The sequence below is a fragment of the Chiloscyllium plagiosum genome, unplaced genomic scaffold, assembly GCF_037043375.1.
Source record: "Chiloscyllium plagiosum isolate Xiang-an unplaced genomic scaffold, Cpla_swu_hap1 HiC_scaffold_24, whole genome shotgun sequence".
NCBI lineage: Eukaryota > Metazoa > Chordata > Chondrichthyes > Orectolobiformes > Hemiscylliidae > Chiloscyllium > Chiloscyllium plagiosum.
The window spans coordinates 47,670,809-47,685,046 of NW_028270162.1; the positions used below are offsets into that span (position 1 = coordinate 47,670,809).

The 14,238-nt window shown below is 46.1% G+C and overlaps 1 protein-coding gene across 3 annotated transcripts in view; it reads right to left on the reverse strand.

Annotated features, from left to right (window-relative positions):
- The window catches only part of rnf10 (ring finger protein 10), a 32,102-nt gene extending 28,433 nt beyond the window's left edge, over nucleotides 1–3,669 (reverse strand). For 2 of the 3 annotated variants that reach the window (XM_043715950.2, XM_043715949.2), the window contains exon 1: nucleotides 3,240–3,669. In XM_043715950.2, coding sequence (XP_043571885.2) covers nucleotides 3,240–3,315 — 76 coding nt within the window. In that variant the 5' untranslated portion in view covers nucleotides 3,316–3,669. The remainder of the gene's footprint in view (nucleotides 1–3,239) is intronic. The other variant, XM_043715951.2, reaches the window with a different exon arrangement.
- Between the last annotated feature and the right edge of the window lie 10,569 nt (nucleotides 3,670–14,238).

Genomic DNA, 14,238 nt, shown 5'->3' on the forward strand with positions numbered 1-14,238 from the left:
ACAATTTTCCAGTGTCACTGGAAAGCACGAAGCAGAACATTAGCCTTCTGCCTATATCTCCAAGTATCAGGTCAACTGCATTTATTGATAGCGAAATGAATCACCAGTCTGAACCCAGCCCAGGAATATCTGCCAAAGTGTAAATGAGTGGGGAGAAATACTGACTGAGAAAACACACATGCATAATTTTGTTCAAGCTTATTTAAAAATTGCAAAGTTGAAACAAACAGAACAGCATTGGATTTTCAGAGCTGGGTAGTGAAAGATAAAAACATCTGAAGTGATCTAACCAACACTCAAAATAAGTTACAGCACAGAGCTCACCAACAATTTTCCAGCGTCACTGGAAAGACGAAGCTGAACATTAGCCTTTTGCCTGTATACCAACCATCAGGTCAACTGCATTTATGAATAATGAAGTGAATCACAAGTGGGTGGGGAGAAACACTGACCAAGAAAATACATATGCATAATTTTGTTCACGCTTACTTAGAAATTGCAAAGTTTGTAGCAAACAGAACTGAGCATTGGATTTTCAGGGCTGGGTAGTGAAAATTCAAGGTTACCTGCTTTCTCCATTCCCCTTAACAGTACTGCTCTTTAACAAAACTGCCTCAAGTTGACAAAGTCTAATAGGGATAAAGAAATTCAATCTTCACCAGCTAAGCAGAATATTCAAGGAGAACTTAGAAACATATTTAACTACTTCATGAATTATTGACACTTCAATGCCTTTATCAATCCATGAAAAACTCAACCAATTCTTATCTTCATTCCAACATGTCTCAAAGCATTTCCATGCGTTTGAACACTGCATAAAGTGCATTTATATGGATTAAATAGACTGCGCAGCTCAGAACCAGGTTGAAACAATTTTAGTTATATAGCAACTTTAACATTTCAACATGTTTCACAGGGACATAAAGCAAAATATGACATTACATGGTACAGAGATATTAATTCAGATGCTCAAAAGCTTAGTTAAAGAGTTGGGTTTTAAGGACTGCCTTAGAAGAGGAAAGCAAAATCAAAAGGCAGAGATGTACGCAGGTAATTCTAGAACTTAAGACCTACACAAGTGAAGACGTGGTTACCAATGCTGGGATTAAAATTGGTGATGGACAACAGGCCAGAATTGGGGAAGTGCAGATCTCAGTTGTCAGACTGGAGTGAATTACACAAATAGGGTGGGGCACAACCAGGAAGGATGCAAAAATGGGAACTTAAAATACATTGCTGCACCCTGAATCTTTACTGTCCAGCAAGCACTTGGGGTGATAGAGGAATGGGATTTAAGAGTTAACCAAAGAACAAAGTTTTGGATGAACTCAGATTCATCCAAAGATGTTGGAGGGAATCCTGAGGGACAGGATGTACATGTATTAGGAAAGGCAAGGACTGATTAGGGATAGTCAACATGGCTTTGTGTGGGGGAAATAATGTCTCACAAACTTGATTGAGTTTTTTTGAAGTAGTAACAAAGAGGATTGATGAGGACAGAGCAGTAGACATGATCTGTATGGACTTCAGTAAGGCATTTGACAAGATTTCCCATGGGAGACAGGTTAGCAAGGTCTCATGGACTACAGGGAGAACTAGCCATTTGGATACAGAACTGGCTCAAAGACAGAGTGGATCAGTGGTGCTGGAAGAGCACAGCAATTCAGGGAGCATCCGACGAGCAGCAAAATTCCTGATGAAGGGCTTTTGCCCGAAACGTCGATTTTGCTGCTCGTCGGATGCTGCCTGAATTGCTGTGCTCTTCCAGCACCACTGATCCAGAATCTGGTTTCCAGCATCTGCAGTCATTGTTTTTACCTCAAAGACAGAGTGGTGGAGGGTGGTTTTCAGACTGGAGGCCTGTGACCAGTGGAGTGCCACAAGGATCAACGCTGGGTTCACTACTTTTCATCATTTATATAACTGATTTGGATGAGAGCATAAGAGGTATAGTTAAGTTTGCAGATGAGAGCCAAGGTTACCCCACATTAAAACAGGATCTTGATCAGATGGACCAGTGAGCTGAGAAGTGGCAGATGGAGTTTAATTTAGATAAATGAGGTACTGCATTTTGGGAAAGCAAATCTTAGCAGGACTTATACACTTAATGGTAAGATCCCAGGGAGTGTTGCTGAACAAAGAGACCTTGGAATGCAGGTTCATAGCTCCTTGAAAGTAGAGTCACAAGTAGGTAGGATAGTGAAGGCAGTGTTTGGTATGCTTTCCTTGATTGGTCAGAGTATTGGGTACAGGAGTTGGAGGTCATTTTGCTATACAAGACATTGATTATGCCACTTTTGGAGTACTGCATATAATTCTGGTCTCCTTCCTATCGGGAGGATATTGTGAAACTTGAAAGGGTTCAGGAAAGATTTACAAGGATGTTGCCAGGGTTGGAGGATTTGAACTATAGGGAAGAGGTTGAATAGGCTGGGGCTGTTTTCCCTGGAGCGTCAGAGGCTGAGGGGTGACATTATAGAGGTTTATAAAATCATGAGGAGCATGGATAGGGTAAGTAGACAGGGTATTTTCCCCTGGGGTGGTTGGGTCCAGAACTAGAGGGCATAGGTTTAGGGTGAGAGGGGAAGGATTACAAAAGAGACCTAAGGGGCAACTTTTTCCACACAGAGGGTGGTGTGTGTGGGTGGAATGAGCTGCCAGAGGAAGTCATGGAGGCTAGTACAACTGCAACATTTAAAAGGCATTTGGATGGGTATATGAATAGGAAGGGTTTGGAGGGATATGGACTGGGTGCTGGCAGGTGGGACTACATTGGGTTGGGATATCTGCTCAGCATGGACATGTTGGACTGAAGGGTCTGTTTCTGTGCTGTACATCTCTATGACTCTATGGCATGCAGGTCAACACCGAAGGAGAGCGAGAACCAGCTATAGGAGTCAGAGTTATACTTATGGTTGCGGACTAAATATTGACCAGAGAATCGAGGAATTTTTACCCGTCCCCCACCACAGCCATCCAACAGGAACCTTTTACAGGTGTCGGGAGTGGGGGAGATAAATAGACTACTTTTACAGTGCAACATAGCTACTCAGGTTAGTCATGCCCAAAGGGTGCGAGGTGCAGTCAAGGCTTATTGAAAGCTAAAACAATTGCGACATGTGTATATGAGATGGCGGTGAGGGGAAGAGAGACAGAGACGGAGGGAAGACATTGAGGGTACTTTTAAAGGCAATGTAAACACTGCAGGATTTGAATGGGGGCGGCACCACCGACTCTACCTTGTTTACTTTTACTGTCCGAGGGTGGCACCTTGCTGGGTCCTGCCGAAGCGGAACGTGCAGACTTCTTTTCCATGTCTGGATCTTCCAGCGTCAGCTTCCAGCAGCTCAACGGGAACGACGTGGCTGGTTGTGCCAACCGTTTTTCCACAGGGCATCGCGTAACGGGGCCTAACTTTAATCTTCATCATGGCGACCTCTGCATTGTGACCAAATCTAAAGATGGCGAAAGTAAAGACGAGCGGAGCGAGGATCAGGGAGAGAAAGTGGAGGGGGTGGGGGACGTAATCGGCTTGCAACAAGCCGCTGGAGAGGAGTGGAGAGGGCCCAGCGCTTTCACTTGACCCCCACCCCGCGCTCCTGAAGCGGTATGGGTTTGTAAAGGCCGAGCTTCAGCAGTCCAGCACCGCTCCCAGTCCGTGAAGCAATGGCGACGAGTCGCCAGGAAGGAACCGGAGCACCCGGATGCAGGTGCTTTTATAGACCCTGGAGCCGCCGCGCATGCGTCCTCTGCACGCAGTACTGCCGGGAATTGTAGTCTTTGCTCCACGTTCCGCCAATCATGGTGAGCCTTCCTCAGCGCATCTGTTCCCGTTGGTCACGTGATTCTCAGTCACAGCAGTCTCCTGCTTCCGCCACATCACAACCACGTAAAGGGTCTGGTGGTGTAGAGGTAGTATTACTAATTCCAGAGGCTGGAGTCCGCGGTTCAAGTCTCAATCCAGGTGCAACAATTCAGGGTTTTGTGTTATTCATTTGTGGGGTTTAAGCATCACTCTCGGCAAGCATTGATAGCCCATCTCTATTTGCCCTTGAGAAGGTAATGAACTACCTTCTTGAACTGCTACAGTCCACTTGCTGTGGGTTGACCCACAATGCTGGTGGGGAGGGAATTCCAGGATTTTGACCCAACAACTATGAAGGAAGGGCAGTATATTTCCAAGTCAAGATGGTGAGTGGCTTGGAGGGGAACTTGCAGGTGGTGGTGTTCCCAAATGGAAGTGATCGTGAGTTTGAAAGGTGTAGTCTAAGGATCTTTGGTGAATTTCTGCAGTTCATCTTGTAGATAGTACACACTGCTGCTACTGAGTGCCAGTGGTGGAGGGATTGAATGTTTGTAGATGTGGTGCCAATCAAGTAGGTTGCTTTGTCCTGAATGGTGTTAAGCTTCTTGAATGTTGTTGGAGCTGCACCCATCCAGGCAAGTGGGAAGTATTCCATCACACTCCTGACTTGTGCCTTGTGGATGGTGAATAGACTTTGGGATGGCAGGAGGTGAGTTACTGGCCACAGTATCCCTAGTCTCTGACCTGCTCTTGTAGTCCCTGTGACTATTTGGGGAGTCCAGTTGAGTTTCTGGTCGACGGTAACCCCAAGAATGTTGACAGTGGGGGATTCAGTGATGGTAATACTGTTGAATGTCAAGGGGCGGTGGTTAGAGTGTTTCTTATTGGTGATGGACATTGTCTGGCATTTTTGTGGCACGAAATGTTACTTGCCACTTATCGGCCCAAGCCTGGATATTGTCCAGATCTTGTTGCATTTGAGCACGGACTGCTTCAATATCTGAGGAATGGTGCCGAACACTGCAATCACGCGAACATCCCCATTTCTGACCTTATGACAAAGGGAAGGTCATTGATGAAGCAGCTGAAGATTGTTGGGCCTAGGACACTACCCTGAGGGAGTCCTGCGGAGATGTCCTGGAGCTGAGATGACTGAACGTCCACAACCACAACCATCTTCCTTTGTGCCAAATATTACTCTAATCAGCGAAGTGGTTGCCCCAATACCCATTGATTCCGATTTTGCCAGGGTTTCTTGATGCCATACTCGGTCAAATGCGGTCTTGATGTCAAGGGCTGTCACTCTCACCTCACCTCTGGAATTCAGCTCTTTTGTCCATGTTTGAACCAAGGCTGTAATGAGATCAGGAGCTGAATGACTCTGGTGAAACCCAAACTGGGCTTCACTGAGCAGGTTGTTGCTGATCAGATGCTGCTTGATAGCACTGGTGATGACCCCTTCCATCATTTTACGAATGATGGAGAGTGGATTGACTGGGTGTTGATTGGCCGGGTTGAATTTGTCTGGCTTTTTGTGTACAGGACATGCATGGACAATTTTCCACATTGTCAGGTAGATGCCAGTGTTGTAACTGTACTGGAAGAGCTTGGCAAGGGGAGCAGCAAGTTATGGAGCACTCATCTTCAGTACTATTGCTGGAATGTTATTAGGGCCCATTGCGTTTGCGGCATCCAGTCATTTCTTGATATCATGTTGCTGGAGACTGGTATCTGTGATGCTGGGGACCACTGGAGGAGCCTGAGATTGACCATCCACTTGGCACTTCTGACCAAAGATTGTTACAAATGCATCAGCCTTATCTTTTGCACTAATGGGCTGGGCTCCTCCATCATTGAGGATTGGGATATTTGTGGAGCTGCCTCCTCCAGTGAGTTGTTTAATTGTCCACCACCATTCACAATGGGATGTGGAAGGACCGCAGAGCTTAGATCTGATCTGTTGGTTGTGGGATCGCTTAGCTCTGTTTATCACTTGCTGTTTATGCAGTTTGGCACACAGGTAGTCCTGTTTGGTAGATGACACCTCATTTTTAGGTATGCCTGATGCTGCTCCAGCATGCCCTCCTGCGCACTCCATTGAACCAGGGTTGATCCCCTGGCTTGATGGTAATGATTGAATGGGGAATATGCCAGGCCATGTGCTGGAGTACAGTTCTGCTGCTATTGATGGCCCACAGCGCCTCATGGATGCCCAGTCGTGAGCTGCAAGATCAGTTTGAAGTCTGTCCCATTTAGCATGGTAACAGTGCCACACAACACGATGGAGGTTGTTCTCAACGTGAAGGCAGTACTTCACCTCCACAAGGACAGTGCGGTGGTCACTTTTGCCAATACTGTCATGGTCAGATAGTTCTGCAGCTGGCAGATTAGTAAGGATGTTTTTTCCTCATGTTGGTTCCTTCGCCATTTGCTGCAGACACAGTATAGCAGTTATATCCTTTAGGACCCGACCAGCCCAATCAGTAATGCTGCTGCCGAGCCACTCTTGCTGGTGGACACTGAAACCCCACACCCAGAGTATATTTTGTGCCCTTCCCACCCTCAGTTCTTCCTCCAAGTGTTGCACAACCATGGAGGAGTACCGATTCATCAACTTAAGGAGGACAGTACGAGGTTTACAATGTAACCAATAAGAGGTTTCCCTGCCCATGTTTAACCTGAAGCCATGAGACTTCATGGGGTCTGAAATTGATGCCAAGGACTCCCAGGGCAACTCCTTCTCAACTGTATACCACTATGCTGCCACCTCTGCTAGGTCTGTCCTGCCAGTGGGACAGGACACATGCAGAGATGGTAATGATGGTGTCTGAGGCGTTATCTGTAAGGTATGATTCAAGCTGTTGCTTGACTAGTCTGTGAGACAACTCTCCCAATTTCAGCACTATTGGTAAGGAGGACTTTGCATGATCAACAGGGCTGTTTGTCTTTTTGCCATTGTCTTTACCGATTCCAAGGTCAATGCCAGGTGATCCATCCGGTTTCATTTCTTTGTTGTGACTTTGTAGTGATTTGATACAACTTAGTGGCTTGCTAGGCCATTTCAGAGGGCAGTTGAGAGTCAACCACATTGCTGTGGATCTGGAGTCCCATGTAGGCCAGACTAGGTAACGACTGCAGAATTCCTTCCCTAAAGGGCATAAGTGTACCACATGGGTTTTTCTGACAATTGGAAATGGTTTCAGGGTCATCAGTCGACCCTTAATTTCAGATTTTTTTTTATTGAACTCAAATTCCACCATCTGCTGGTAGGATTCAAACCCAGGTCCCCAGAAAATTATGCTGGGCTTCTGGATTAAAAGTCAAGCAATAATACCACTAGGCCATTGCCTCCCTGTGATTAAAGGAGAAAGTGAGGTCTGCAGATGCTGGAGATCAAAGTTGAAACTTTATTGCTGGAACAGCACAGCAGGTCAGGCAGCATCCAGGGAACAGGAGATTCGACGTTTCGAATCCTGGCCTGTGCCCGAAACGTCGAATCTCCTGTTCCCTGGATGCTGCCTGACCTGCTGTGCTGTTCCAGCAATAAAGTTTCAACTCATCCCTGTGATTAAAAATGTCTACAAGCAGTTATTGGTGATGGGCTGTGAAAAGGTCAGAGAGGGTCACACATTTAGTAGAGCAGACAATAACTAGGGTACGCAGGTAAGGGACAGGAGATTTGAGGAAAAGTGTTTTCTCCCAGATGATGATGGGTATCTGGAGCTCACTGTCTAAAAGAGTGGTTGAGGTGAAAATACCTGAAATACCATAGCATTCAAGGCTCCAGGTCATGTTGGCAAATGAGATTAAAATAGATGGCTGTTTGATGGCCTCTTTCTGGACTGTAAAAACACCGACTCTAAATTGAAGTGAAAAGTAAGCAAGTTCTAAAGAAGATCAGCCACCTTAAAGCAAATGTGTTTTCTCTTTGCATTTGCTGGATGGCCTATCATTTATTGTCAGCATATTTTGTATTTTGGTACATAGGTACACATCTGTGTAAACATATAGTGCTAGTCCCACTAGGCGTCATTATCTAAAAGTCTTCGAGATTTAATACACAGGATAATTTTTAAAGCACAAACTGCAATCCCCTTACACATGTAAAAATACTGAATAATACATTATAGTGGCTCCTTTTCCTTTCCTGAATTTCCACTGATGGTAAAAATAATATGAAGAAAGTTTTTGAGTTTCCACAAAAAAGAATTGCATGGCAATATATAGTTTTGGTCCTTTCTCAGATCTTTGAACTCTGACCATTCTGACAAAGGAGTCACTGAACATGGAACTTTAACTCTGTCTTTCTCTCTGCAGATGCTGCCAGACCTACTGAGTTTCTCCAGCATTTTCTATTTTTCTTTCAGATTTCCAGGAACTCTGGTTGTTCGATTTTATTTTAGTAATCCAATTGTCCAGCTCACTCATGACCTTTTTTAGTTCATTTTGTCTCAGCTAAACTGTAACACACTTATAAAAACCGAAAGAACTGTGAATGCTGGAAATCAGAAACAAAAACAGAAGTTGCAGGAAAAACTCAGCAGGTCTGACAGCAGTTCTGAGGAAGAGTCACTGGACCTGAAACACTAATTCTGATTTGTCTTCATAGACGCTGCCAGACCTGCTGAGTTTTTCCTGCAACTTCTGTTTTTGTAACACACTTGCCCTTGAGTCAAAATGCCAAACAATCTTACAGATGAGACAAATCAAGCCCCCTTGTGGTCCCTTGGCAGTGATTAATAAGAATTAACACAGCTTAATTCGTGCAGAAAAAAGGTAACTGCTGGAAATACTCAACAGGTCAGGCAGCCTCTGTGGAGAGAAAAAAAGTTAACATTTCAGGACAGCAAAATGTATTCAGAACATTCAATCTTATCATTTAGCTCAATCATACAGATTAACCAACAAATGCCTACCGTTTGGCAGAGTATTTTGAATTCTGTACCCTGGGTAACAAATGTTCAGATTTGGTTGGTAGCATTCTTGTGTCTACATCAGAAAAATGTGAGACTTGGTCCTTCTTGGTATTTTTCCCATTGGTTGTAAGCTGTAAGTGATTTAAATACCTTCTGTAAATCAACTCTTGTTTTGGAAGTTTGATGCAGAGTTGGCATAGATGTCTACAGACCTGACAGCTTATGCTGTTGTTGATACTTGGAGGAACTTAAGCAGCTGTAGGTGGGCACATCACCGATGTTGTGAGTTTGTCATATAGGGTCCTTAAAGCAAACTAAAACAAATTACAATGCTAGTCTTCACATGGGCCATTCTGGTTCAGTTGTTTCCCAGGAGAGGTGGTCTACTGCATTACAGAAGCTGCTTTTCTTTTGTTTCATTTGTACTCACCACCTTGATGTCATTTGCCCTGATACTGTTCTCCATTAAATCCCTGGCTGGAGACTCTGGAGGCATTCATGTGGGAGACATGTCATCTAATTTATGGAAGCAGATCAAAGGTGGGCAAGAAAACCTTAAAATGAAACAAAGGACAGCGGATGCTGAAGATCTAAAACATAAACAGAAATTGCTGGAGAAACTCAGCAGGTGTGGCCACATCTGGAGAGAGAAAACAAAGTTAACATATTGAGTGCTGTGGCCCTACTGATAATAACAGGAAAACACATATTTGATCTCACCCTCACCAAACTGCCTGTCAATGACAGTATCAGTAAGAGTGAACACTACGCTGTCCTCATGGAGACTAAATCCTGCCTTCACATCATGTTGTGTGGCACTATGCGGAATGGAACCAACTTCAAATAGAAAAAGCAACTCAAAGGGCTCAACAACTTTATGACCTGGCTTATCCTCCCACTTTACAATTACCATGATGCCAGGGGATCTACCTGATTCAGTGAAGTGTGCAGAAGCAGCTCCAGGTACATTTAAAAATGAGGTGTTAATCAGGTGAAACTACAATGCAGGACAATTTCCTTGCCAAACATATCTATCTCACTCTGCTTCAGCTGTCCCCAACATCACAGATGTCAGTCTTCAGCCAATTCAACTCTGCATGTGATATGAAGAAATAGTTGGAATTTCTGGCTACTGCAAAGGCTATAGGCCTATCACCGAGTGTAGCATCAAGGTGTTCCAGCAAAACTGGAGCCAGTGAGAATCCAGGGGAAGCTCTCAACTGGTTGGAGTCATACTTATCATATAGGAAGAATATTGTGATGATTGGAGGTCAGTCATCACAGCTCCAGGACATCTCTGAAGGAGTTCCTCAGGGTACTATCCTAGGCGCAACCATCTTCAGCTTCTTCATCAATGACCTTCACTCCCTCATAACATCAAAAATGGGATGCTCACTGGTTGTACAAAGTTCAGCACCATTCACAACTCCTCAGACAATGAAACAGTTCATGACCAAATGAGCAAGACCTGGATAATATTGAGGTTTGGGCTGATAAATGTACACCATACAAATGGCAGACAATGACTGTATTCAACAAGTGGTGTTCTGCAGGGATCTGTTGTAGGACCTCTGCTCTTTGTGATTTTTATAAATGACTTAGATGAGGAAGTAGAAGGGCGGGTTAGTAAGTTTGCCAAGGACACGAAGGTTGGAGTTTTGGAAAATGTTGAGGGCTGTTGTAGGTTGCAATACGACATTGACAGAATGCAGAGCTGAGCTGAGAAGTGGCAGATAGCGTTCAACCTGAAAAAGTGTGAAGTGATTCATTTTGGAAGGTTGAATTTGAGTGCAAATTACAGGGTTAAAGGCAGGATTCTTGGCATTGTAGAGGTACAGAGGGATCTTGGGGTCCATGTCCTTAGATCCATCAAAGTTGGCATCCAAGTTGATAAGGTTGTGTGGGAAAAGATTTGCTAACCCACGATAGGCCCGCAAAAGCAAAATTGGCCAAACTGTACCAAAACACCCAGAATTCCCAAGCAGCTCACAATCCGAATTAGACAGCATGCAGACAAGGGAATACACTTTAAGCTCCCACGATCAATGACAGAGCACCACAGATATCTCAAAGTCCCAAGGGCAGTTTCACAACCCAGCAATACCAAAGCCACGCAAAGAGCAGGTCAGACAGAGAGGCACCAGCAAGGACACACTCCAGGAACAGGACAATGGAAGTACCTCAACACTTCAGAGGAGACATTAACACCTACCTGTGAAGAGGAATGGAACTGTCGATACTATCAGGATGTTGCATTGTGTGAAGGAACAGGACATACATCCGATAACTGTTTTCCAATTAGCATCCTTGAACCTAGATTACTCCCATTTCCAGATACCGATTAAGAAATGGGAAACTACAATGTGTCATTGTGCAGCATTACTAGAAAACTGGTCTCATCCTCAGCTCTGGGAAGAGAAATCTGATCTACCTGCACAGATTGTCAGTTCTGTGTCAGCTGGTCTGTTTCTCTTCCAGCGATATCATTTGCAATAAACTGTTTGTCAATTTCACTTCGAGCTGTGTTTTGTGATCTCTAGCCTATTGGGCAAATTTCTCTGACAGTTTGGCGTTAGTCGGTAGGCCCTTTTTTTCCTCTCTCAACAGGGTAAGCGAACCTCACATTTTAAATTTAACCCGATTCGTACCTAGCGGCCAGCCCTGCCTGGAGGTCAGACCAGAGAATGGCTGGACGACTGCGGAGGGTGGTCACATTTCTGATTTGCAATGAATTGGCGTCAGCTACTTCATTTGGGAAATTGAGTAGTGACTCTGGCCTGTGCAAGTGGGCACTTGGCTCAAATTGTTAACTGACATTTAAGCTACCATGTCTGGGCCTGTAGAAGTCTTCTGGTGGGAAAGTAAGTTAACTGGCAGCCGATAATTCGGTACTAAACAGCGTGGACTGGGCTTGTGGAAGTTCTCACCTGTGCTAAGTTAATTACTGAAATATTTGCAACAAACCTTAATTTTGCCCACGCATGATCCACCTTGAGCCAGGATTTCTGTCACGAACCTGTTCTAGCCAGGAGAAAGACGGTCGGGCAGAGAAAGTTAGGCACAATACGTGGAGATTCTGGATCAGTGGTGCTGGAAGAGCACAGCAATTCAGGCAGCATCCGACGAGCAGCAAAATCGACGTTTCGGGCAAAAGCCCTTCATCACAGGGCTTTTGCCCGAAACATCGATTTTGCTGCTCGTCGGATGCTGCCTGAATTGCTGTGCTCTTCCAGCACCACTGGTCCAGAATCTGGTTTCCAGCATCTGCAGTCATTGTTTTTACCACAATACGTGGAGAGACTGCTCATCAAATTCTCGCTTTACTACTGACAGATCCACAGCTCAAACAAAATTGACTTGGGCCCAGCTATGTTGTCCTGTCCTGTGGTTTCTAAGTATTTATTTTGGGTGTGTCTGCTTTTTCTGTGCTTATGAGTGCTTGCTTTGTCAATTTCAGTTCTCCCACCTGACTGTGTTTGTTCAGCGCTTACGTGTTTGTTTGCGGTCAGCGATGACTGGCTTAAGTAACTTTTATTGCCTAACCTGTCAATCACTCACTACCTGTATTCCGTTAGCTCTCTATCGCTGTGTTTTTTCCTCGAAACCTAAACTTAGAAGTCATCCCAAGACATCCAGGACACCATGGGGGCACAGACATCAACCGTCTGCTGGGAGATGCCAGCTGTGGGAGCTGGGCAACCCCAACCATGTGTTGAGGAAGGTCTGGGGCTGAAAATGAACAAGAGTGCCCAGAAAAGGCATGGTAAATACGTAAATTGCAAGAACAAGGTGGAAAGGTCCATATCTGATCCTAACAACGACCTGGACTGCTATGAAACTGGAAGGACGGCCCCAATGGGCACATGCCACCCACTGCAAGAGGGGTCCACAACCTATGAACAGGGACCACACAGAGGAAGACACCACTCCAACCCCCCTCCCCCCGAGGATGGATCCAGCTGCTTGTGGCAGCCATCGCCATCAGCACTCTCGGCCTGAGCTATCTGACCGTCACACTGTGGCTTGCTGGTAAACAGGGACAAGGGGCAGGACATTTCATAACCCACCGTGACTTACGGGCCAATACCTTCCTCAAAATGGCCCATGGGTATGCCCAGAGATTTAATCAGACCCGCTGCTGGGTCTGCACTTGGTCCCTGACCACTCTCACGGAGGCATTCCTTTAGCCTCAATCCCATTAAATACCTCTGACATGGCGGAACGGTGGCTAGACCCAGCTAGGTCCCTGAACTAACCACACTTGCCATGGCCAACTACGGGGACAACAGCCCAGCCCGCTGGAGTTCGGCAGGGTACCACCTGGTGAAATTTACAGGGTGGTTTTACCCGGCCTACAACCTCTCCCATGAGCCCCCAGCCCTGACTATTGCTGACACTAACACACAAGGGCCATCTATGGGATCCATCTGTTTAAAAAGCATACAGCCATTCAGATGGGAGGCTGGCTGTAGCCAGTGCACTGACTCCCTAGTCCTAACTCCCGCAGCATGCCGATCCGCTGCAGAAGGCAGCATTTTAAACCTACAGGTCCTCAACAGGACCAGCCAGAACACCGCCTCCCTCACCATCTGACAGGGATCCAGACCCGCCATCTCCGACCCTACAACGGCACCTATTTTATCTGTGGCCACAAAGCCAACCCTGGTTGCCGTTATCCTGGACTGGGAGCTGCTATGTCGGGTATGCCCATGACCCACAGCAGACGAGCCCTTGCTGCCATTAAAGCAGGTCTCTAACTGATATCACCCCACTCTGCAACCCTGCGGTTACAGGTAGAAGCCCACAAACTCGCCGCCACACTGGAGGAGGTGGCAAACTCCACAGCAGAAGCACTCGCCCAGCTGAATGCAGAGGCTGTTACCATCCGTACTGTGGCTCTGCAGAACAGGATGGCCCTGGATTACCTGCTCGCTGCGAAAGGGGACACACGTGCCCTTATTGGTGCTGACTGCTGCACTTACATTCCTGACCCCAGTGAAAACAACACAGACCTGGCTCAACATATCCAGCAGGCAGCTTCTGTCCTGCATGATCAGAACTCCCACAGGGACTTATGGGACTGGGCTGCCTCCTGGCTGGGGTCACGGGGCACAGCCCTACTACAGGGATTGATAGCCCTCATTGCTGGCCTTATAGCGCAAGCCATGGCCATCCGAGTGTGCTGCTCAAGCCTATGTGCAATCTTGTTACCCTCTGCTCCCTCCACCACTCAGCTAGCACAGATCCACTGGCGGAACATCCCTGCCCCTGGCATTGGCACTGCTGAGCGAGACTCGGATACTGAGAGCCAACTGTCCGATACGGACCCCCCCGCCCCCCCCTCACCCAACAATCCCCCTGGCTCCAGCAACATTGCCCCCTTCTTGTCCCTCCCCTAAGCAAAACAAAAAATGGGGGAATTGTGGGAAAAGATTTGCTAACGCATGATAGACCCACAAAAGCAAAATTGGCTAAACTGTACCAAAACACCCAGAATTCCCAAGCAGCTCACAAGCC